This window comes from Pelodiscus sinensis, chromosome 16 (genome assembly GCF_052426305.1).
Source record: "Pelodiscus sinensis isolate ZL-2025 chromosome 16, ASM5242630v1, whole genome shotgun sequence".
In the NCBI taxonomy this organism is placed as follows: domain Eukaryota; kingdom Metazoa; phylum Chordata; order Testudines; family Trionychidae; genus Pelodiscus; species Pelodiscus sinensis.
In genome coordinates, this window is record NC_143067.1 from 6,935,848 (window position 1) to 6,959,776 (window position 23,929).

At 54.7% G+C, this 23,929-nt stretch overlaps 1 protein-coding gene across 5 annotated transcripts in view; it reads left to right on the top strand.

Moving 5' to 3' along the window:
- TNIP1 (TNFAIP3 interacting protein 1) overlaps positions 1-23,929 on the top strand; it is a 53,307-nt gene that overhangs the window by 14,354 nt on the left and 15,024 nt on the right. For 3 of the 5 annotated variants that reach the window (XM_075900572.2, XM_075900569.2, XM_075900573.2), the window contains exons 2-5: positions 12,814-12,984; positions 14,668-14,787; positions 20,734-20,822; positions 21,693-21,761. In XM_075900572.2, the coding sequence (XP_075756687.2) occupies positions 12,852-12,984; positions 14,668-14,787; positions 20,734-20,822; positions 21,693-21,761 (411 nt within the window). In that variant the 5' untranslated portion in view covers positions 12,814-12,851. Of the gene's footprint in view, positions 1-2,476; positions 2,693-12,813; positions 12,985-14,667; positions 14,788-14,862; positions 16,637-20,693; positions 20,823-21,692; positions 21,762-23,929 lie in introns of those variants that run through there. The other 2 variants (XM_075900571.2, XM_089769452.1) reach the window with 2 other exon arrangements.

Consider the following 23,929-nt stretch of genomic DNA (forward strand, 5'->3'; position numbering starts at 1 on the left):
ACCATCTCGCACCTTTGTGGTAGGAGGGGTTTAGCTTCGCATCAGGGCACGGCTGCTAAAATCTCACTACTGGTGCTCCTTTACTTTGGTCTCTGTCTGATAGATTTAGTCCTCTGATAATTGCTTCCAGTAGGAAGCTATAAGACAAATGGTTTTCCTATTTGCCAACAAACCTGCCCCTCGGTATGGCACCGCCCCGGGGAGTTACAAGAGGAGCTGGGAAAAGAAATTGACAAGCCATTTTTTCAGTGACAAATGTTGTTTCATCAAAACCGAAATGTCATGAGAGCATCTATCTGTTTGGACAGCCATTTTATTAGGAGTTTGTTTGTTTTTTTATCTGGGATGGAATTTCTACACAGAGGGTATGCTTGCATTGGAGCTGGGCAGTGTAATTTCCACCTGGAGTAGACATACTCCTGCCATATGTTTTGAGCTGGCGCGCAAAACCTGCAAGTGTCCCCATGGTCAGTGGGACAGTCTAGCTGCCCCAAGTACAATCCTGTAAGAGACTGTAGGTACATACTTGGGGCGACTAGTCTGTCTTGCAGCTCACTCTACCAGGGCTGCTTTTCTATTTTGTTTCATGCTTGCGTGATCAGAACGTGTCTGGAAATTCCACCTTCTTCAGCTCCAAGGTAGAGAAAACCCAGAGACAGAGATGAACATCGGTGATAGTCCAGTGGTTAAGGCGCTCTCCTGGGTTGGTAGGAGACCCTACTGTGAAGCAAATAGAGCAGGGACTAGAACCACTAGACCAGGGCTACTCAACCCGCTGCCTGTTTGTTTGTGGCCCGTGGTGTGATTTGGATTTACGTGGGGCTCAAAACGCGGCCTGCAGGTGGAGCCAAAACAAAAAAGTAGTCAATATAATGGTCGTCAGTTGACATGCGTTTCAGTAGTGAAATTCCTGGATTGTCATCATATATATAGTAGCCCAGTGTCTGAGAGTCTGTAACGCCGAAATGCTGGCTGTTCCTTCTGGGCGGCGCTGTTGCCTGAGTTGCTGGCTGTTCCCTCTGGGCGGTCGGTGCTGCATGGGAAGTGCGGGGCCCAAACAGCCGCTTGCTCCCCTGCGGCGGCCCGGCTGAGCGACGCAGAAGTCAGCCGAGTGCCACGGTGGGAGGCGAAGGGGAGCAGGGTGGTGACATGCGGCGTGACAGCGGCTCCAGGCCCCGCCCCCGGCCGTGAACGTCACTGCCCCGCCCCTCTTCGCCTCCCGCCGTGGCGCTCAGCTGATTTCTGCGCTGCTCAGCCAGGCCGCCACGTGGGAGCAAGCGGCGCAAGAGACCGTTTGGGCTCCGTGGCCCCCATGCCGCACGGGGAGTGCGGTGCCCAAATGGCCATTTGGTCTCCGCAGTCCCCCGAGTGACAGGCGGGGGGGGGAGGAGAAGTGAAAGAGAGAGAGGCGTGGGGAGGCAGCAGGAGAGAGGAGGAGAGAGACGGAGCGAGAGACCGGAGGCTCAGGAGAGAAGACCAACGTGGAGGAGAGACCTGAAAATCCCATCTTATGACGGGCTAATTGGCTAGCTGCTCATTAAAAGTGCTGTCATATGGGTGGAAATCAGGTAACCATTGCATTTTATTCATATCAGCAGAACTGACTTACGTGGAGCCTGCGTGTTGCGTAGTCTTGCCTTAAACTTTGTATTCATATCTGTCAGTGTGAAAATCTATTTGCATATCTATTTGCATGTATATGCAGACACCCTTAAGTGGCGGCTCTCGGCGTGTGCTGTGAATATCATTGTGGCTGTGGGGCTTCCAAAGTTGAGTAGCCCTCGTCTAGACTATTGGCTATTCTGGGATGTGTGTCTCCCGCTTTAAAAAAAAAAAAAAAAATCCCCAAATAAAAAATGTCCCAAGGTCTCTGTTTCATGTGCGATCAGAATGAAAACAAATTTTGAAACCTTGTTTTTTTGAAACCTCAAAATAGTTGTTTAGTAGCCAGCCCTCATTGTAAATCAAAGTCTGGCATGGTCTCTGCAGGCAGTGGGCTGGGAGTTACCCTCACTCTAGGCCGAATTCACTGTAGCACGGTTCGGATTTTGTTCTCCATGTTAAGCTCCTCATTCTGGAAAGTCCCTTCCCACAAACAGCTCCCCACCCTGCAAGTTTTCTGGCACACGCGTCCCCCTCAGGCTCCACCTCCAAGGATATGGGTGCACGGTAGCTGGGAGTGTGCTTCCCAGCGTGGGAAAAGAGACGTGCACTGGAGCTTCTCGAGCACGAGTGTGGCTGTGGTAGCCAGCTACGTACGCCCCGAGGGGTTAGGTGGGCGTGTGGGAGAGCTATTTGTAGAATACTTGTATCTGGACGGAGAAACGACTGGAGTTCTCACTAAGACGTAAAGCAGCGATAGCCCCCGCGGTATCTACCTTCCTGGTCACAGACATCCGTATTCTTGCTGCTTTCCAGTAAATAAAGGCTGAAGCACTTTTGCTTTCATTCTGAGGAGAGTTACTGTCCTCAGCAGGCGTCCTTTGGAAAGCCAAGCGTTCTGCTAGAGGAGTTGGAATGAGATTCCTGGTCTGCGCTGGGCTGTCTTGTGTTGCAAGAAGGAAATCTCCCGTGTACGGATTGGCTGATGTAGAGTACCATTTCTCCCGTGTGCTGTGCCGGTGACTCCTGATGGTTGGCACACCTGCGTCCTCACTCTGCCAGTGGAGAGGAGCTTCTGTTCCAATTTCCTGTGAGTGCCAGGGGTCTTGCTGCAGGGTTTGGTGGTGTCTAAGGGGAGTGCGGGACAGAGCCGCAGGCTGTGGGAGGAAAGAGGAGCTCTGAGAGAGGTTCACTAACTGGAAAGGTGATTCTGGGCATCCCAATACTGTTTGTTCGGGGGGGTGGGATCTGAATCAGCGCAGAGCTGGGCGAGTTCATGAGTGGGATTGTGATGAGGCTGCTTGTACGTGGGGGGGGCAAAGCTCAGCAGCTGTGGGGCTCACTGCTAGCACCTTCCTAAAAGCACAGGCTTCAGATCTTCACCTTTGGGGGCATCTGGGATTGGGACTCACCCATGGACTCTGCGGTGGTGCTAGTAACGTTCTGTTACTCCAGGGCTGGCTCATGTGCTCAGGGTCGAACTCCGAGGTGGGGAACCTTTTTTGGGTCAGGAGCCAGAGGGGAAAAGAAAAGACAACCCCTCGCTGACAGGGCTCCGAACTGAGAAAGAGAAAGACCCTCCCCGCATTCCCCTCGCACATCAGAACCTAGTGGGGTCCAGGCTCGTAGATTTTGTGTGCTCCAGTCCCACAATAGGCTCGGGCTCCCCAGTGCTAGGGTGGGGGGAGCCCTGAGCCTCAGGAGCTGGATCCAGGCAAACCGAGGGCCTCATCCGAGATTCCCCGCCTCTGGTTTGATGGTCACATGGGGGTCGGGCAGGAATTCTCCCCGGTCTGCCTGGCAGTGGTCTTGGGGACTTTTCACCTTCTTCTGCGGAGGGTGGGTTGCTTGCCGGAGTTATCTGGGTGTATCTCACTTAATCATTTCACTGCCATCGCAGGGCCTCGGGGAGGGGGGGGGGGGTGCGCCTGGGTCCTGCCTGTTCCCTTTGTGTGACACGTAATAGCCTGCTCTCCTGTGGGAGGGTCTAATTTCGGTTGCGGGGTTGAGGTGTGGGGGTGGGGTGGTGCTGGTGGCCTGTGATGTACAGGAGATCAGATGAGAGGATCTGGTGGGTCTTAAACTCTGACTCTTCAGGTCCACCCCCGTACACACTGAAAATGCCTGGTAGGAGTCAATCCGGATCGGCACAGAATCCCCCCCATCTCCCCTCGCTGCTGTCAAAGGTCCACATGCAGGCCTGCAGCCCGGTGGTACGGAGTCACAACTTTATTACGGGATTCACAATATTTGGTGGGGATTTTTTTCCTTAAAATCCCAGCTCCTGGCATGATGGGAGCCCTCGAGAATCTCCACTTTCATTTGAAATAGCTGTGGCTACTCCTCTTCTCTGCTTTTCTTCGGTCTTCCCCCCTCTGTACCCTCTTCTTAAACAGATGAAGCCTGCAGTCCACGTAGCTAATAAAGCTGGGTCAATTCTTCACCTTCCCCACCTGATGGTATGTTGTATTACTGTCTTCTATCCATTTCATTTAGAACGGGGTGGGGAACATTTTTTGGGGTTGGGGCCACTGACTCAGAGAAATCAATTGGGGGCTGCCCAGAATTGAACCCGTGACGGAGAAGCAGAAGGACTCGCCCCACATTTCCTTCACCCCGGAGCCTAGGAGGGCCTGGGCTAGTAGATTTTGTGGGCCCCCTAGGCTCTAGGGTGGGGCCAAAAATGAGGGATTGTGTGTGTGGCTGCCAGGAAGCAGGCTTCTGTGTGAGGTATGGGCAGGAGGGAAGATGCAGGCATGGGTTTGGCGGGTGGGAGGTGGGAGCTTAGTAAGGGTGCAGTGTTTGGGCAAGGGGTGGGGTACAGGAGCCACTTCTCCCCCCGTGTACGGATTGGATCCAGATCCAGCTTGCCTGACTTTGACCCACGAGGCTTGGGGCTTCCTCCCCCACAATAGGGTGCCAACATTGGGTTTATGGGGGCTCAACACGTGGCCCACAGGTGGGATCCTTGAACATGGCCTCCACTGGGAACACGCTGCACAACGGCGAGGTGTCCCCCATGTGGGGCGACCACTGAAAGACGTAAGCGGACGGGCTGGCTGGAACAGACGGGTAGAGGGCGTCGGCATTTCTAGCCCCCAAGGAGAAGGGGGAAGTGCTTTGTATACAGGCCTGTCAGTGTGAAAGAAATTATTTGCATATATTTGCATATATATTTGTATGTATATGCAACCACTCTTAAGTTGCAGCCCTCGGCGTGTGCTGTGAGTATCATTGTGGGCCCCAGGCTTCCCAAGTTGAGTAGCCCTGCTTTACAGCATGGATTGTCTCTTCCATACTTGTACAGCCCCGGACACAACCGGGCTCCAATTTGTACTAAAACTGTAGCCCGCTGCTGTCAGTATCCGTATTTGTTACTAAAAGTATGTCTCTGGCCTCATGGTTGTGAAGGAAAGTTAGAAAATGTGTCCCCCCGCCCCCAAAGGAAATAAAGCCAATCTCATGTTGGTTTTGAGCCATGATTTCTGGAGACTTGGTCCATGCTTTTTGGGGGTTGTCCTCCTGTGTATGTACCGGTGCCTAGGTTTGGCAGTGTATATAGTGGGATGGATGCACTATGCCTTCTATTCTAAAATTCCTGAGTGTGCCATGGTTTTCAGCGCAGGGCTGGTGGAAGGAAAAGATTATACAAACAACTGGTTTAAAGCTAAGGCATCTGTGATCCTAAGGTTCAAAGCAATTGGTTCTGCTATTGTTTGTATGATACCAGTTGCTGCTGTCCTGTTGCCAGAAGAAAATATTGTTTTCCTTTCCATTTGTCTGCTTGCTGCTGCTTTTAAAAAAGTGATATGTTTCTAACATAGCCCAAACCAGTGTGGCTTCTAATTGCTTCCTCATCTGTACATAGGCCTTGGCAAGAAGAGGAATGTTCCGGAAGCAGCATTTTGTTACTAGTGAGTGGATTGGTGTAAAACCTATAGAGGCAGCTTTTGGTGGGTCTCACAAAAAGGCTGCTGCCGAGTATTCCATTTCTCAGGGGCGGTGAGTGGTAGCTGCTTTTAATAGGCGCTCAAGTTCCAAAGGGAACTTGATCATAGATCATTAGATCATCATTAGATCTAACTTCATTAGATCATAATTAGTTTCACGCTGTCACCTCATGAGTTTTTAAATATGCGTAGGTGGGGGAGCTGGTCATGGCCGATGAGATCCAAAAATAAGCAGTTAGAGGCACATTTGCAGGGCAGCTGGAAGTATCTGAGAATTTAGTGCCCGTTCTAGCAGAGGGAACATTGCATTAGTTGGAGCACTGTGTATTTCTCCTCACCCGGCTCTGCTAATGCAACTCTGTCCTGAGCAAGGCCAGACTTGCGGGCGGGGGGGGGGATGTCTCTGTGAAGGACTGGCTGTATTTCACTAGTGATTTTGAGGGAGGTCACCAAAGTGGTCATGACGTCCGGTCTCCAGAAGTGACCTGGACCTGTTGTCCTCACTCGCTCATGACTGGCGTCTGCTGAACGCTCTGTCAAAGCCCAGGGGAACTCAAAGGAAGCGGTGTTATGTAATTTGCTTCTGCTCACTGTACTGTATTTTAGAGTGCAAGCGGGAAGGGAAGGAAACTGTTCTACCTGGCACGGACCTGGATGTGAGAGTGTGACATTCCAGCCTGGGACTTCATGGGTGTTGCTACGTCATCCGCTATGGCTGCTCACAGCTGGGTAATAGCAGCAGGACTAGAACTGAGGCCATCCTGCTCCCAATGCTGAAGTCCCCACGGCCTGAGCTATGGCAGGAGCTCTGCTAGCTCTGAATGGAATAGGCTCCAGTGTTCCCAGCAGCGTGGCCCGTCAGAGGGCTACCGCAAAGCCTCCTCCTGGTGTGAAGGGAAGTTCAAAAGCCCAAATCTGAGTAAGCGGCAGGGGATTGTTTCTGGTGCACTTCAGGCTGCTTGAAGAGAGTTCCCGTATCTGCTGGGGATGTCAGCATGCAGTCAACTACATGATGTACCGATAAGCCTGGGCTTATCCGTTAATCCCTTTGACTGTATGCATCCCCCTTCCCCCCCACTGCCTTTGTATCCATGGAACCACTGAGGCAGTGGTGGGAAGAGGGGCAGGCAGGAGCCGGCACACATGGGGAGCCAACTTTTAAACCAGCCCTCTATGCCTGCCTGCCCTCCCTCCCCCACTGCTGCCTCTGATGGAGAGAGAGCAGCATGGGGGGTTTAGGTACACGCAGGAAGTGGCTTGCAAGCCAGCTCCCCATGCATCTCCACTCCTACGGAACCGCTTGTCCCCCACATTGCTGCCTCTCTATCAGAGGATGGGGGTGGTGGAGGTGGGAGTAGGTGTTCGCCTGCCCCCCACCCTGCAATGTAAAGATGCTAAAATTTCAAGCGGTTACATGTTTACACAAATACCTGATAGTTAAAATACCTAATACCTGCCTGATTCCAGGAGAGACTGTGCTTGGAAACGCTCCCCTCTTGACAGTGGCAGTTCTGGATAAATCCCTGGAATTTTTCTGGTGTTGTTATGGAAGTATAGAGTGCAGTGTAGGATTGGACTGTATCGAACACTGCCGAGAGAGAGACCTTGTCTTAAAGACCCGTGTTCCAACACCCCTTGCTTTTATACTTTCTAGAGGGCTCAGTGACCGCTAAACAAAGGTCCTGTCTCACCTGAATGGTGCTAAGCCGGTATGATCCCAATTTGCAGGAGGGACCTCGCATTGAGTCAGTACTGCTATGGTGAGAACCCAGGAGTCCTGCCTTGCCACCAAGATCTGTCTGCTTCTCCTTTGTCAATCCACTTTGACGATGCCCGGGTAGGTGAAATGAGATGAGAGAGAGGGCTATAGGCAAGGGTTAGCCCTGAACCCGTTTTACTGTCCCACGAAAATATTCAAGAGGTTGGAAAAAATGACCAGCCTCAAAGAGGGTTGAAAAGTCAATACCGTGACAACTTTCACAAGCTGGAAAATAATAATAATAAAAATTAATGCGGGTCAATTTTGACCAATTTGCATTGCCTTTTTTTTTTTAAACTACAACTAGGATAATTTTGAAACAAAAAGTGATTTCAACCTGGAATGTCAAAATGAAACGTTTCTTTTGAAAAACCAACCTTTTCCCAGAGTGGTTTCGGCTTCAGCAAGTCTGCATTTTCTGATGAAAAACAGTTGTCAACATACCAGGTATGGGGGAAGAGAACTGAACTAGGAAGAGAAGTTCCCTCGTACTCTTCACAAAAGAACGAGAACTGTTTTCCCCTTTACTAATTTCCAGTGCTGCTGACTTGGCACGAAAGGTGCACTGGGCTGTATTTTTCTCCCAGACGCTGCCATGTGGCTAGTTAGACATGTGACATTCTTGATCTTTAATCTGAATTCTCCCCCACCCACTCTCGTCTTCTCGTTTCTCCTTGTGCTGAGTTATTATAAAAGCCCTCCGTTAAAAGGTCTCTGTATCCTCTTCTTCTCCCCCCCCCCTCCACTGCAGCAGGCTGAGAACAGAGCTGGTAGGCAGGTAAACCACACTCTGCTTTGCATGACCCTGTCCTCTCCCTCCAGCTCTCGCTGGAGGATGTTGTGCTCTCGCTCAGGTAGTCTCATGACTCCGGAGGAGTCGTTCCTTGTTGAAAAGACTGGGACCGCCTGAACCCTTCCTCCGCCCACGTCTTTTCAGCTCCAACTCAATGTGAACAAAACTTCTAGTGGCCTCGATTGAAAAAGGAACCTGTGGAGTCTTGCACAGCAGTACAGGTTGGACCTCCCTGGTCCGGCACCCTCCGGACCTGACTGGTCCCGGATGAGGGATTTCTCGGGGTCAGGAGAGGTCATTTCAGGACCCCTCTGCTGCTGCTTTCCCCATTTTCTGGCTCCTCCCACAGCCCAGCTGAGCCACATGCCAGCTCCTGGTCCCTCCCCAGCCCAACTGAGCCATGCACTGGCTCCCGGCACCCCACACTCCTGCAGTGCACAGGACTCTGGTCCTGGAACATCCGAGGTCATGCCAGACCACAGATGTTGCCAGATCAGAGAATCCTGGATTTTAGAGGTGCACCCTGTAGTATCCTGGGGAGGGAGTGAATGTGACAGAGCCTTGAATCGGACCCTACAATTGTGTGTATCCCAATGAGTTGTGGTGGTCCTAAATCCCACTGCTGATTGGTGGGGAAACACTTAACAACATTGATATTGGAATCACCTTCCTTAGGCTTCAGAGCTCATCAAGGTTGATGGCTCAGAGATTGTTTCAGGCAGGCAACGGCTGCCATCCGTATGAGGCTGCAGGGAGCTCAAGTCTTTCCAGCCAACCGTGTGCCAGCTATTGGACAATGGTTCTCTGTGGCTCGTTCTGTTCAGAGAGACCTGTGCATTAACCTACCTGTCCTCCTATCGGCCCGTCCCATGAGGCGGAGCGACCAGGAGTTGGATGACAAAGGAGAGCTGCTGGGACAGCTGGTGGGGAATGCCCCGCAGTCCTTATGAGACAGTCCTACTTCCCCAGTGTGTCTAAGGCAGCCTGCCCCTAGTCCCTTCCTGCTGGCTTGCATTCTTTTTAGGGGTTTCTTTAGCTTTTGGTGCATCTCTTCTATGGGGCGCGCCGTCTGACAGTGCTGAGCGCTGCCCATCTCGTCCTTTGTGGGAGATCAGCAGGTACTTAAACCGCTCCAGCGTTCAGTCAGCTTCCTGCCAGTTACTCCAACCCACTCCAGAATAAGGATGTAAAATTTCAATTAATTGGCTCATTGAATAGTGGATGCAATATGCATCGACTATTTGATTAGTCAATAAGGGCGCTTCCGCCTTTGAAGTGGAGCAACAGTCCCAGGGCGGTTGCTACACTTCAAAGGCAAAAGCGCTGCGGGGAGCATGGGGCCAGTGGGGGATTCAACACCCATGCTCTCCACGGTGTTTCAAAGTGGCAGTGCTGCATGGAGCCCGGGGTCAGTGGGGGAGTCTCCAGCTGACCCCGGGCTCCACTCAGCACTGCTGCTTTGCAATGCCGCATACAGCCCGGGCCAGTTAGGGACTTCCAGCTGGCCCAGGCTGCTGTTTTGAAGCACCCTCTTTTTTCCCCTTCCCTTGCTGCCTCTTTCGGATAGAGATAGCAAGGGAGGGGAAGGTTAAGTTGATTGGTCATCCACATTCCTGCTCCAGAAAGGCAGCACCTGGGAAGTGACTGCTTGGCACCACCTTGAAATACTGCCTGAGTGTCCACCTTGCCTATGTCTCCAGCCCCATGCGGGTTGCTCCTTGAGGGGGGAATCTGAAAAACAGACCTAGGGAGGGAGGATCGGTATTTTACTGAGTGCCGACAGGTCTCGGCGGGTCAGAGTGCACCTGTCTCTCCCCTTTGGAGACGGTGATGTTGCAACTCCCTCAGGGCACAGAAAGCATCACATCTAGGCGGCGTGCCTTGCTGTGGGCGTCTGTGCGTCTCCTGCAAGCTACCTGCAAGCCAAAGCTCTCCTCGGCGTGGGCATGAGTAAAGTCTGCCCAGAGAGGCCAAGGAACGGAACAGCAGAAGGTGCTGCTGGCTGGGCCGGGGGTCCATTGGAAGAGCTCTGGGGTTTCAGCGGGCCCAAGGGCTCACTCAGTCTCTGTCCATCACTGCTCTCTCTCCTTACAGTTTCGTCAATTCCTTCTGGTCCTGGAATCTTAGTGATCAGCTAATCCAGTGGTTTTCACGCTAGGGGTCACGACCCAGCACTGGGCCGTGGAATGTCGGGCCCTGGGTCTCGTGGCTGCCGGGGGAGCAGGTGAGCAGTGGGGGGGCTAAGGCAGCTCCCTGCCTGGCCTGGCACCGCAGACTGCGCTGCACCCCAGAAGTAGCCAGCAGCAGGCCCGGCTATTCGGTGGGGTGTGGGGGGGAGTGCACAGGGCTCCGCACACTGCCCCTGCCCTGAGCACTAGCTCCACACTCCCATTGGCTGGGAACCTGCTGCGGCTGCTTCTGGGGGCAGCCTGATCTGCGGTGCCAGGACAGGCAGGAAGCTGCCTTCGCCCCCCCGCTGCACCGCTGACCGGGAGCTGCTCAAGGTAACCCCCTCCTGACCCCCTCCTCCCCAAGCCAGAACCACCTCCTGCACCCCAAAGCTCCTCCTCAGCCCCACCCCAGAGCCTCCACTAGTCAAATTATGTTGGGTCTCAGCATCAACAATTTTCAACTGGGTCATGAGGAAAAAAAAAAAGTTTGAAAACCACTGAAGTAGTCTGACCCCCTGTATAACTTTGGCCAGAACTTCCGCAGTATAATTCCTGGAAGCGAGCTTTGTCAATCCCATCCCGTCTGGATTTTAAAATGGTCAGTGTGGGTGAATGCACCCCAACCCTTGGTAAGTTGTCCCAGGGTTAATCCTGCTCACTGTTAAAAATGCCTTCTTCCCTGTCTGAATATGTCTAGCTTCAGCCTCCAGCCGTGGGATTGTGTGAGACCTGCTAGCTTGAAGAGCCATTGTTAAACGTTTGTTCCCCATAGACTGGGAACTGATACTTTCTCTTTCCTGAGCGCTGCCAGTTGCGGAAATGAATGTGGGATTTGCCCAATGTTAATTGCTGCTCGCTGGAGGTCTCTGCAACGTGGATGTGGTAAGATCACTCACTTGCAGTGCTCCCAAGGTGTCAGCAGAGAGGTCGAGGGATCAGACCTGCAAACCTTCGCCTGGGCCTCTAACCCAGGACCCCAGTTGTATCGTAATGGTGAATCCAGTCCTTGATAGTGAAATAAATCAACTGAGAGAAGAGACGGGGCAGAACTTTGCCTTCTTGGTGACCCAGTTCGTTCTAACTAGCAGTTTGAACCTTTGCTCTGGAGAAAAAGTCCCTCGCTCGATCATGTTAATTATCTTCAGACAATCAGTGAATTCGTTGCTATTCTGGGAGCAGATCCTGTCAGGTGACAGTTTTATCTGGAAAGTCCCTGATCCCTCTGACAGACAGGTTATATCACCTAGGAAGTATCTCCTTGTAGCTTTGGCTCCACATTTTCAGAGCATGGACCAGAGCCGTGGTGTTCAACACGCTAGCCACATGTGGCTGGTTGAGCATGGTTAGTTGGCTACTGCTTCAGAACTGATTGGGCACCATGGGACTAGCGCTTTCCTGTCCTGCAAAAATTTGAGAAATATTGAGAAAATTCCCCGGACATTTCTTGCCAGTGAAAATTCTGGAAAAAAAAATGTGGCTCAGGTCACTCAAAAAATCTTTGTTCTTTGTGTGTTTAGTGGCTCTCCTTTTTGTGATGCAAAGGTACTGAAATTTCAAAACAAAAAGCCATTTTGATTAAAGCATCAGAAACTCTGCTTAGAAAATGGTAAAAACATCCATTGTTTTAGACTGTCTGGAAACTTCTCTTTTCTGAGTTTTTTGAGTAGGGAGATTTGTGGAATCTAGCCCCGGTTTTGTGAACAGATTTTGTCTTGACGAATTGGCGTTATGGGGGTTAAAAAAAAATTCTGTCAGTGTCCCTGCTGTATTGTGAAACTTGTGATAATACATTTATTCTCATGTAGCTGATTCTCTTCCACCCATTCGCAATTTCATAACATCCCGGTGGTGACTCCAGCCATTGCTTATATAGAGAAGTAATTGGAGAAGAATTGAATGCAACTTTGACTGCCATGTAGCAGCTTGCAAAGGAGTTCCTCGAGCTTGAAAAAAGAGTATTTCACTTTACTGCAGTTCAGAATAACCAGAATTTTGTAATGTGAGTAAATGCAATGGAGAAGACCTAACTTGATCTCCTCTCTCCGGACACCCTCCGCTGGCTGTAGCATGTGTGATGTTAATGGGTGAGAAATCATAGGGGACAGGAGAAGAGTCTGCTGCTGTGTCCGTGATGCTGCCGGGTTGCTTTGAACACAAGTGGCTCACTTGTGCATGCTAGGCAGAGGGCGAAAGGAAGTGGCGAGAAAGGCTTTGTCCACGAGCAAGGGCTGCTAGTTGGTGCCCAGTCTTGTGGCTAAATCAGACCTCGCAGCGGAGACCAGCACGTTCGTTGTTGTAGGCTTCAAACGTGAGCCTGCCGCGAGGCCGGGGGAGTGCATTAACCCACTGTCACACATGCAGCCAGCCACCCACCTCTTGTGACATTTACATGTCGCTGTGGTGAGCCATTCTGGCTGCTGTTTTCTGGCAGCGGCTGGTGAGCCCTGTGCAAGGGGGTGAGGTGCCCAAGGACCATTCTCACGTCCCCGGGGGCGGGTCACGTCAGGAAGGGTGACTGTCTGATTTGTTGCCTTTCAGGGATGGCTGGTTGGAAGGTAGATGAGTAAGCTGCAGACATGGAAGGGAAAGGACCCTACCGCATCTACGACCCTGGTGGTGGGACGCAGGAAGAAGCAGCAGCAGCCTTTGAGCGGCTGGTGGAGGAGAACACCCGGCTGAAGGAGAAGATGCAGGGGATAAAGTCTCTAGGTAATTGCTGTGGTGCTGGAGGGTTTTCTTTTATTCTCTCCCTTCCTGGGGGGGTGGGAGGAAGGCAGCTGACGGACCTTGCAGCCACGATGCCACTTGCAAAAGAGCACGGTACTCTTACTGCTTCATCCGCTAGCAGGGGTGCTGCAGGGAGATGCCTCTTTCTTTCCCCACCCCAGCGTGGGCTTGCTGGCTCTGCAACGCGCCCTAGCTACCCCAGGGCATGGGAAACTGGGTCTGTACATGCAGTGTGTCGTCCCTCTCCGCCTTTCCTGAACATGCCCAAGGCAGTGTTCCCTGTAAGCTGAGCTGAGCACTTGAGCAACCACCCAGGAGGGATTCAGGAGTTGCCCTGTTGATTAGCAGAGCGCTCACAGCCGGGGCAGCATGTGTTTCTGCTGGTGGTGCACATGTGCATATAACAAAATTTATTCCACACATGGATGGAAAAAAATGAGGGCTCTTTGGCCCAAGGACTGATTCCCTGCATAGGAAACCGCTCCTAGGACTGAACGGTGCTATTCTGCAGAGAAGGGTACAGCTGTGCATACTGGGAGCAGGCGCCAGCTTGGCATGAAGGTGGCATTGCTGAGCTCTCTGTAAAACCTGTTGTGCCAGCAGCTGATCTCTTGGCTTGTGCGCCAGGAGGTGCAGATGGGCTGAGACACTTGCTGAGTGGGTAGCCCACGGAAAGGCCTGTGGTCTGCGCTAACTGAATGGGCCGCTGTGGCAGTGGTGCTGATGCATGGCTGAGAATTGAGAAATATGCTCTTCTCGCATCCTTGGCCCTGCTAGCTTTTAAAGAAAGCCGTGCACTCACTTGGCTGCCACCTTAAACTCCCACCTCTTCCACCTCCATTGGACGGCTTTTCCCCTCTTGCTGGCGTGACGCCTGATGACACGGTATCCGTCTCTCTGCTGGCCCTTGCAGTGCAATGTAGGGGAATCTCTTGGCCATGTGACCCCAGATCATGCAGTCTAAGGCCTGGTCGGCACTTAAAAAATTAGATTGACCAAGCTACGTCACTTAGAGCTGTGAAAAATCCCACCTCCTGGATGCTGGGGTTAGGTCGACCTAACCTCTGGGGTAGACACAGCTAAGCTGATGGAAGAGTTCTTCCATCGACGTAGGAAGTGACTACAGTGCTATGCCGCTGTAGCACAGGCATACCAGTCTGAAGAGTTCCGAGACAGTAGAGGGACCATAATGCACCGTTCTGAGATGCCTTACAAGATGTTTAAGCATGTGAAAAGATTCGACCTTGTACTAGCCAGTGGAGAGGAAGGGCCTTGGAAAAAGGACCCTCGAAAAAGGACCCTCCTGGCCCGAGGTGAGAGTCTCTGGCTGAAGATCAGAGTGTAAAACTGGGGAGCCCATATGAAATATAAAATCTGCCCTGTAGAATGTGCTGTCGTTGGTGTTTCCATGCTAGAGTGCCTCTGTGGCAAAGAAGCAACAACTGACCTTCCAGTGGGGGGTTATTTGCTTGGACAGAATTATTGCTGGGGGAAGAAGGCCCATGCGGGACGTTTCCATTTCTTCTGTCGCTGGTGGTTGTGAAATGCAAGGGGAGGAGGGGATTGGTGCGGGCTGGTGTGGGGAACTGGCCTCGGGGGTGTGGCAGCGACGGTGCTGTGTAACAACCAGGAAACGCCAACTCCTCTGTTGGTTGTAAACACCAGGAGAACTGCTGGAAGAGTCCCAGATGGAAGCGTCGAAACTGCGGCAGAAGGTGGAGGACCTCGTGAAGGACAATGAGATGCTGAGGTCTTCCTCCTTTGACAAACTGGCTGAAATAACAGGTACGAAGGTGGGAGGTTGCCCCAGGGAGACCCTGCCAGTCTAGAGTCAGCAAGAGGGCATGGCTGTTCGCCACTGAGTCAGGGCAGTCACGCTCAGCAGGGGCACAGCATGTCCGCGGCCGACCTTGTGAGACGGGGGGCAAGACAAGTTGTTCTGGTTTCCCCTACACGGACGGGCTTTGCTCTTTCGGTATGGGAATGGCCGGGTAGGTGACTGATCAGGGCAGTAGCTAAGGCTGGAGGGCAGATTCCCAGTTTGTCTAGGTGAGTAGCAAGGCCAGAATAGCAGCCAGCCAATTCTCCCCACTTCCCTGTTACATCTCCCCATTTCAGTCCCTGGCGTGATGCAGGGGAGCTGTGGTGCACACACGGGACCTACCGCACGATTGCTTCCCTTGGCCCGTTTCCCAGGATACGGTTGGAAAGATCGGAAGGGGAAGGCTGCAGAAGAGCCTTCTCGCTCACCCCCGCAGATTCACACTTGGCTGGGGTTTAGAATGGCGTTTTCTGCTCCTGTCTTCTACAGAATTTAACTCCCTTGGAGTCTGTTTCTTGCACAGTAAATGAAAGAAAACACTCGTGCGTGCGCACACCGTTTGACCTTTTGACATCAGCGCATTTTAAAAGGAGTATGCAGACAGCTGGCAGACCCGAGAGTCCTGCGTGCAAAAAGGCTGCACCCTTCCCTTTGTATATTGAGATCTTCCTGCAGCGAGTCTGCCTTCTTGAGGACAGCCACGCTCAGCCTAGCCAAAGGGGATAGATTGATGTTGGTTTATGCTTCGGTTTGGAAATGCCAAGACTCACCCTGGCGCTTCACCCTTTTGAGGACAGGCCGTTGAATGCGGATGTAATCCGTGCATGATTCAGATAAGCCATGAAAACCTGATGTCCTGTCTGATTTGTGTGGACATCAGACCTCCCTGGTGTGCTGAATAAGAGTGGGGCTTGCTCTTGTTGGCCAAAATTTCCTTCCTTGAAGAAACAATAAGTACCCTCATGTAGAGAAACCTCCTGCAGGCAAGTCTGTTTCTAGAACCATTTCAGCTGAAGCTGCTTAAAGCAAATGCAATGGAAGGAGCAGTTTGAAATGGCTGTAGCTGCCAGAGACTTACCTATACCAGGACTCCCACAAATTCTGCTGAATTGATGTTAGAACCAATAGGAATCTTTCTGAAATTCCTCATAGGTGTAGTTTTACTTTGGAGCTCTCTCACCCACCCCGCTCCCGCATGATAAATCAGGACAGTGGGGTTGTGTGAGCTGGGGGGCAGGTTCCGCACCTGCCTGAGGCTTGCGGTTTTGGGAGGTGGGGTAATTCTGCTCTGTCCCCTGCAAACTGTGTACATCAATATCTGCCTTGAAGGCGAGGCGTGTGTGACGGCTGTTGTTGTTGTCTGCTCCTGGGGGCCAGCGGATGAGACTTAATGGGCTGCAAAGAAAGCATCTGAGCCCTGAATCTCATCTTTCAGAATAGCCGTGACACGTATCCAAACAGGAAAGTAGCTGGAACTTTCCTGGCAAAGCTGACTGACCAAAGGCAAACGCCTGGGAGTTAATACACGGTCTGCATTTGCATGGCATGCAGGGCAGTACCTGGGCCTCTTACTCACACAGCAGCCACTGGCCAGTGTAACGAGAAAGGAGAATGATGTAAAAGTATGGTGCTTGGCCTGGAAGCTGTTCCTGTTACTCTGTGGCTGCAGGCTAGATCAGAGGGAACAAGTCCTCCCTCTGACTGCTTCTGCAGCCTATTGATGTTACAAGATGTTGGAGATCATTGTTCCCTCTAGACTTCTTTGTCTGTCTGGTCTCTGCCTCTTCACTGCTGTCCCATCTGCCATGCCAGGTGTGACGGCGCGTTGGGGGTTCCCCGTCTCCTGCACCCCGAAATGGCACAAACAGACTGCACCAGCCAGTGGAATTGAGGGTGGTTTATTGCTCCTCCAGCACAGCACAGCACAGTTGTAATCTGGTTACAGGAACTGGGCTAGGATGCCTCAGGCCCCCTTGAGATGGGGGAGACTGGGCCCCTAAACTCCAGCCCCTTCCCCTAGGCTCTCCTCCATGCCCTCCGACAGCCAGCAACCAACTCACTAACTTCCAGCCCTGCCCCCCAGCCAAGGCAGCATTCCACCTTCCTTTGTTCCTCTCCATGGGGGGTGTCTGGCCACTGGTTTGCATAGTGACTCATCCTGTTTTGCTGGGTCGTGGTCCCCACAGGGGTTCCCCGTCTCCTGCACCCCGAAATGGCACAAACAGACTGCACCAGCCAGTGGAATTGAGGGTGGTTTATTGCTCCTCCAGCACAGCACAGCACAGTTGTAATCTGGTTACAGGAACTGGGCTAGGATGCCTCAGGCCCCCTTGAGATGGGGGAGACTGGGCCCCTAAACTCCAGCCCCTTCCCCTAGGCTCTCCTCCATGCCCTCCGACAGCCAGCAACCAACTCACTAACTTCCAGCCCTGCCCCCCAGCCAAGGCAGCATTCCACCTTCCTTTGTTCCTCTCCATGGGGGGTGTCTGGCCACTGGTTTGCATAGTGACTCATCCTGTTTTGCTGGGTCGTGGTCCCCACAGCAGCCAGTGGGGGTTCCCCCAGAGCCAGCAGCATAGAAACCAGCCAGGTACCCCCACTACGTCACAGTTCTCCCCCCTCCGAGAGCGAACTGAGCAGGGTCACTCCGCTCGTGACCTAGGGAAGTTCGGGTCCTCTGCGTGGGAACCCGCCCTGGGGACATGGGTGCTCCCCTTGACTCGGGCCGGCCGTGGCGAGGCCCCACATGAATTGGCTTCCCTCTGTCCACTCGCCGCCCCGCTCCAGGGCGACTGGCACAGGCCTGTCCTCGGGGGTCACACCCACCCTTCCGCTGGCCTTGATCTCTGGCCAGGGTCTCTCGGGCCGGGGCCATGAGCCCAGTGAGCCTTCTCTGGACAGCCAGGGCGGCTTCCACCCCCGATGCTCCATCCAGGGAGGACTTCCCCTCCCATAACTCTCTCAGCAAGCCCAGAGGGTCTATCTGGGGTAGAGACCCCCAAGCCGCTTTCCTCCTGTCTTGGGCCTTCCCGCCCCTCTGGCAGGAGTCACAGGACCGGCAGTACCGCTGCACGGCTGTAAAGATTCCCGGCCAATAGAAGTGCTGGAGCAGCTTCAGCCGGGTGCTCCGGATCCCCCGGTGGCCCCCAACGGGGACATCGTGGGCCAAATACAGCAGCTTGAGGCGATACTTTCGGGGGACGACCAGCTGCCGCTCTACCCTCCATGCCCTCGCCTTCCTGGGGGGGAGCCACTCATGGAACAGGAGCCCACGCTCCCGCAGGAATCTCTCCTGGCCACCTCTCCCCCGGGGCTGAGCTGCATGGAGGCCAGCCTGGTCCCTCAGCCTCTGCAAGGAGGGGTCTGCCTGCACCTCAGCCTGGAATTCAGCTGCTGAGGCAGGGATCGGGACCTGTCCCCCACCTCTGCCTAGGTCCGGAGTCCCAGCCTGGCTGGACCCCGTGTCCACTGGGATGGGACCCTGAGGATGCTGCCAGGAGTCCTTCCCTGGACCCACGTTGTCAGCCCCCCGCTGGCTCTGGCTCCAGGTAGTGACTAGAGCCCGCTGGGATTCATGGGGCCACTCCTCTAGGTCATTCCCCATCAGCACCTCGGTGGGCAAGTGCGGGTGCACCCCCACTTCCTTGAGGCCTTCCTTCGCCCCCCATTTCAGATGCACCCGGGCTACAGGCACCTTAAACGGGGACCCGTCTATGCCCTTCAGGGTCAGCTGCGCGTGGGGTAGTATCCGCTCCGGGGCCACTATGTCGGATCGGGCCAGAGTCACCTCCGCCCCCGTGTCCCAGAAGCCCGTCACCTTCCTACCATCCACCTCCAGGGGTATGAGGCACTCGCTCCGCAGGGGCCGTCCTGCCCCCACCCGGTACACGGAGAAATCCGCCTCCTGAGAATCAGACCTCCCAGGGGAGGTGCACTGAGCATCCTTCCCCTCTCTCTGAGCTGAGGTTTGCCTGCCAGCCCCTGCCTCTGGGGCAGCCTGCCCTTCCTCCCGCCCCAGCCAGTTAACCCTGGAAAGTCCCCGGTCCTGGGACCTGGTGCACTGAGCCCTCTTGTGGCCTTTTTGCCCACAGCGCTGGCAAGTTAGGCTTTGGGCTGTCTCTGTCCAGGCCCTGGCTGGTTCTCTGGGGCGCAGACGACCTGTTCCTTGGTCTCGCCCTGTAGTTGACTCCCTCCGTCGCTCAGCCGAGATCCGGTCTCTGCGCGGTTCCCTTTCTCTCCGGGACTCCCGTTCACACCCGGACCGGCTCTCCGTGAACTCATCCGCCAGTCTCCCGGCCTCCTGGGGGTTCTCTGGTCTCCGGTCCTTGAGCCACAGCCTCAGTTTGGGTGGGCACGCTTCATAGAACTGCTCCATCATGACCAGCTTGAGCAGCTCCCCTGCGGTCTGGGCTCCGACTCCAGACACCCACTTGCGGCAGTATTGCGCCAGGCGGGAGGCCAGGTCCACATAGGTCTCCCGTGGCCCTTTCTGTACCCCCCGGAACTTCTTCCTGTACATCTCGGGAGTCAGCCCGAACTTGTGCAGCAGGGCCTCCTTGACTCGGTTGTAATCCCCTGGCTGTAGGTCCTCCAGCTGGCTGAGCACTCCGGCCGCCTCCTGGTTCAGTGCGGGGATGAGCTCCTGCAGCCAGTCAGCTGGGGGGACCCGTTGCAGTCCACAGGCCCTCTCAAAGGCACTGAGGAACCCGTCTATGTCACCCATGTCCTTCAATTGGGCCACCACGGGCCTCTCCAAGCATCTGGCAGTCCTGGGACCCTGGGGCCCATCCGCACTTGGCGCAGCCGGGGCCCCGCCGGTTCTCCGCTCTGCCATGGCCAGCTCATGCTGCCGCTGCCTCTCTCGATCTTGGCGCTCCCTCTCTCGGTCCTGGCGGTCCCTCTCTCGGTCCTCTACTTCCAATTCCCTGATCCGCAGCTGGATCTCCAGCCGCCGCAGCTCCGCTTGGCTGGCCCCTGCCCTAGATGGGCTACGGCTTGCAGGCCTCCCGGGAGACGCTGTCTCATCTCTCCGGTGGGTTCCAGCGCTCCTCCCCCTCTCTGAGCCTGACACACTCTCAGGGGGGGTCTGGCTGCTTCCCCTGGGGACAAGATCCTGGCCCCGTGGCTGGTCATTCTCTTCCAGCTGGGCAATCAGCTGGGCCTTGGTTGCTTTCCACACAGGCAAGCCCCTCTCTCTGCACAGCCCCACCAGCTCTGCCTTCAAGAGTCGGGCGTAGGCCATCTGCCCGCTGGGCCCCTCGGTGCAGACTCACCAGTCTAGTGCTGCAGCGCCCCACGATTCCCAGGAACCGCTTCGCTCTGTCTCCAGCACGCCTGGCTCCAGGGCTCTTGCTTCTACTGCGCTTTGTCGCTCGCTGCTGGAAGCTCCATCCACGGGGTGCAGTGCATCCCGCTCCTGACACCAGTGTGACGGCGCGTTGGGGGTTCCCCGTCTCCTGCACCCCGAAATGGCACAAACAGACTGCACCAGCCAGTGGAATTGAGGGTGGTTTATTGCTCCTCCAGCACAGCACAGCACAGTTGTAATCTGGTTACAGGAACTGGGCTAGGATGCCTCAGGCCCCCTTGAGATGGGGGAGACTGGGCCCCTAAACTCCAGCCCCTTCCCCTAGGCTCTCCTCCATGCCCTCCGACAGCCAGCAACCAACTCACTAACTTCCAGCCCTGCCCCCCAGCCAAGGCAGCATTCCACCTTCCTTTGTTCCTCTCCATGGGGGGTGTCTGGCCACTGGTTTGCATAGTGACTCATCCTGTTTTGCTGGGTCGTGGTCCCCACAGCAGCCAGTGGGGGTTCCCCCAGAGCCAGCAGCATAGAAACCAGCCAGGTACCCCCACTACGTCACACCAGGCTATGAAACGCTCACAGCTGTGGCCTCTCCCTGTTACAGGAGGTGATGTGGAGCCCAACCTGTCCCCCACGGATCCAGGCAAAACTGAGAAGCAGCAGGATACCCCAGCTCAGAAGCCTCCGTCCACTGTAAGTCTGATGAAATTGCCTTAGCCGCCCAGGCCATGAAATTAGCAGGCAATTAAAAAAAAACAACTAAGGGTTAAGGAAACAGACTTGCCGGAAGGGCTGTCTTGTCTCCCACATCAGTGACAGGATGGACTGTGAGTCTGTGTCTTTAGACAAGCCTGTAGTTGCAAAAGCTGCTGGGTTTGGCAGAATTGGAATGTAGTACCGGCTAGTTATCTATGCCCATTCGCTTGCCCTTCAGAAGCTTCCATTCCACCTCTCTCCCCTGTGGACACAGGACTTGCTTTCTGTGCGGAAACCCATCTACCCTAGGAGCCCCTATCCCTGGATTCTAGTCCCCAAACTGGGAGGATCATCTTTACAGCACGTAAAGCGGCTTCAAGAGCTGAGCGTGTGGCCCAAACAATCCCCGTTTTGTACGACACGTTGAACCTCTCCAGTCCGGCAACATCTGTGGTCCAGCATGATTTTAGCGAGCTCGATGTCCACTTTTCATGGGTGTGGCCAAGTTTCTCACAGTCCCATAAAGTTTGTTTACAGCCCCCAGTCCTGGCTTTCAGTGTTCTGTGCTGTTGTTGAGCTCTGATTTACCTCTACATGTCTTCTCAGAGCCCAGTAAGCAGTGGGAGTGTTGTTAATGCTGCTAGACATTATAGACCTCTCTTGGTGCAGCAAATTCTCTGGTTCGGCCCCAGGGTGCTGGATGAGAGAGGTTCAACCTGCAGTGCAAATGGCATTACGCTAGCTGATGAAATGGGGAAATCTCTCCCTTGCTACCCCCTTAATCTCTGCCCTCCCTTTGCCGTGATGGAACACAGTGAGAGAGGCCCTCATGCAGAGACAGCCTTACTCCCTTGTCTCCCTTTGCAGGGGTCCTCGTCAGAGTTCGAAATTGTATCCAGTGAGGACAAGAGGTTTTCCCAGGAGAGCAGGAAGTCGGTGAGTTATCCTGCCAGCTCGGTGCCCTGAGTGGAAGCTCGTTTGGGCTAACTCTAATCGCCCACAGCAGGGGCACAGCATGTCTGTGACCCGGCCTCGTGAAAGGGAGCAAGACAGGTGGTTCTGGTTTCCCCCACACTGACGGGCTTTGCTCTCTGTATGGGAACAGAGGTCAGGTAGGCGGTGTATGATCAGGGGCTTGTCTAAGTGAGTAGCAAGGGCCAGAGGAGCAGCCGGCCAACTCTCCCCACTTCCCCATCGCCTCGCCCCATTTTGGTCCCTGGCTTGATGCACGAGAGCTGTGGTGAGCTACACGGGACCTACCGCACGATTGCTTCCCTTGGCCCGTTTCCCAGGACAGGGTTGGAAAGCTCAGACGGGGAAAGCGTGCAGCAGCTGCAGAAGGGCCTTCCCGCTCACTTATACAAACAGGCTGGCGCTGGCGACTTCCCTCTGGGCAGGCGCCGTGCGCTCCCTGCAGCTGGGCATTCAGCCAGGAGGGCAGGCTGTTGGCCTGGGAAACTGAGTGCCTTGGGGCTGAAGAAGGGCTGTAAAGTCCTGAGTGAGGCAATCGTTGGAGCAATCCGGTGCCGCACGTTTCGTAACCCGTTTGGTCTCTGCGCAACTCAGCAGTCACTGGGTTATTTTACCCACTCATCCCCCACGGCCACGAACAGTCGATGGGATTTTTGCACCCACCCTGACCTATTTACGATCCTCTTGAGTAATGTCCCCTCTAATCGGTTCCATCCCTGTGCGGAATAATTTTGATGTGCACCAAGGCACGTGCGAATGCGCACCACCAGTAGAAACACACAGCCTAGCTGTGGGTGCTCTGCTGGGCGGCGTGTGACTCTCTCCGGGGTGGCCACGCAAGCGCTCCGCTTACAGGGAACGCTGCTCTCGATCACCTATTAACAGCCCCGTAAGAGCCGCCCTAGGCTCAATGGGCATGGTGAGCAGGCTGCTCAGCGTGCACCCACCCGGTCCTGGCTGCGGCCCATCGGGGCGCACGTGCTCAGCCTGCCCGTAGTAAGCTTGGCTGTATCCCGGACAGGGGCGCCCCCGCCCCTCTCCGGAGCCCTAGAACAAATCTGCAGGTGTAGGGAGAGCATCGCCTCCGCCGCCCCCCTCCCCCATGTCCTGCTTTGTTGCTTTGGGGGAGGCTGTGTTAACCAGGGAGGCTGAGCAGCATCCAGGCGGGTTCAGACTGAGCCAGGAGGAGCCGAGCCACGGAGGAAGGAGGCATGCGCCCCCTAGTGCCCACTGATTGCCTCTGCCCGGCCCCTGGGTGTCAGCCTGTGGTTTGGTTCCCCGTGGCCTGGCCTTGCCCTGCGGCGGGTAGGCGGGGAGCACGCCTCACGGGGGGGCTCCTTCCCTTCCTGATGGCACGGTGCCGGCACTGCAGTGGAACGCGTTGCTGCTCGCTTTGCTCTGGGCCCAGACAGCCCCTGGGGGAGAGGAGCGTAGAGAGACTGGCTTGTTGGATCAACACCGCGCCTGGTCCCAGAAACACGCTGTTGCCCCGGGACAGGTCCCTGGGTTTGTGCTCCCCGAGGAGGCCAAGAACGAGGCCCAGCCCCACGCACGCCTTTCTCGAGAGCCGTGGAGTCAATAGTGCAGTGTTGGGTGTGGATGCTCCGTCCGCTTGCCCGGTGAGAGGTGCCAGCTCAGCTGATTTACACCACACCGGGACCACTCTGAGAGCAGCCCCACCTGTGTGCGGAGAGAGAAACCAGGAGCTGGCGCGCGCGCGTGTGTGTGTGTGTGTGTGTGTGTGTGTGTGTGTGTGCGCGTGCGTGCGTGTGGCAGAGCAGACACATGAGGCGGGGTGATGCAAAGTCAGAAGCGTGTTGCGTTGTCACTCTCTTGTCTAGTTGGGGCTGGAATGGCAGGGACTACACCCCCTCCCCCCCACACACACTCAAACCATCCCTCCTATCGATAGCAGCTCTGCTGGCAGAGGCTGGGAATGGAGTGTGCTCCAGTAACGTTACTGCTTGGCGTTACTCTTAGCCAGTTTTCTCTTTGCTCTTCTCCTTGGCGGGGGGGCTGTACAGATGGCAGTCCAAGGTCACAGCGGGGGGAAGTCTCGGATGGATATTAGGAAAAGCTCTTTTACTGGAGGGTGGGGAAGCCCTGGGCTGGGTTCCCTAGGGCGGGGGTGG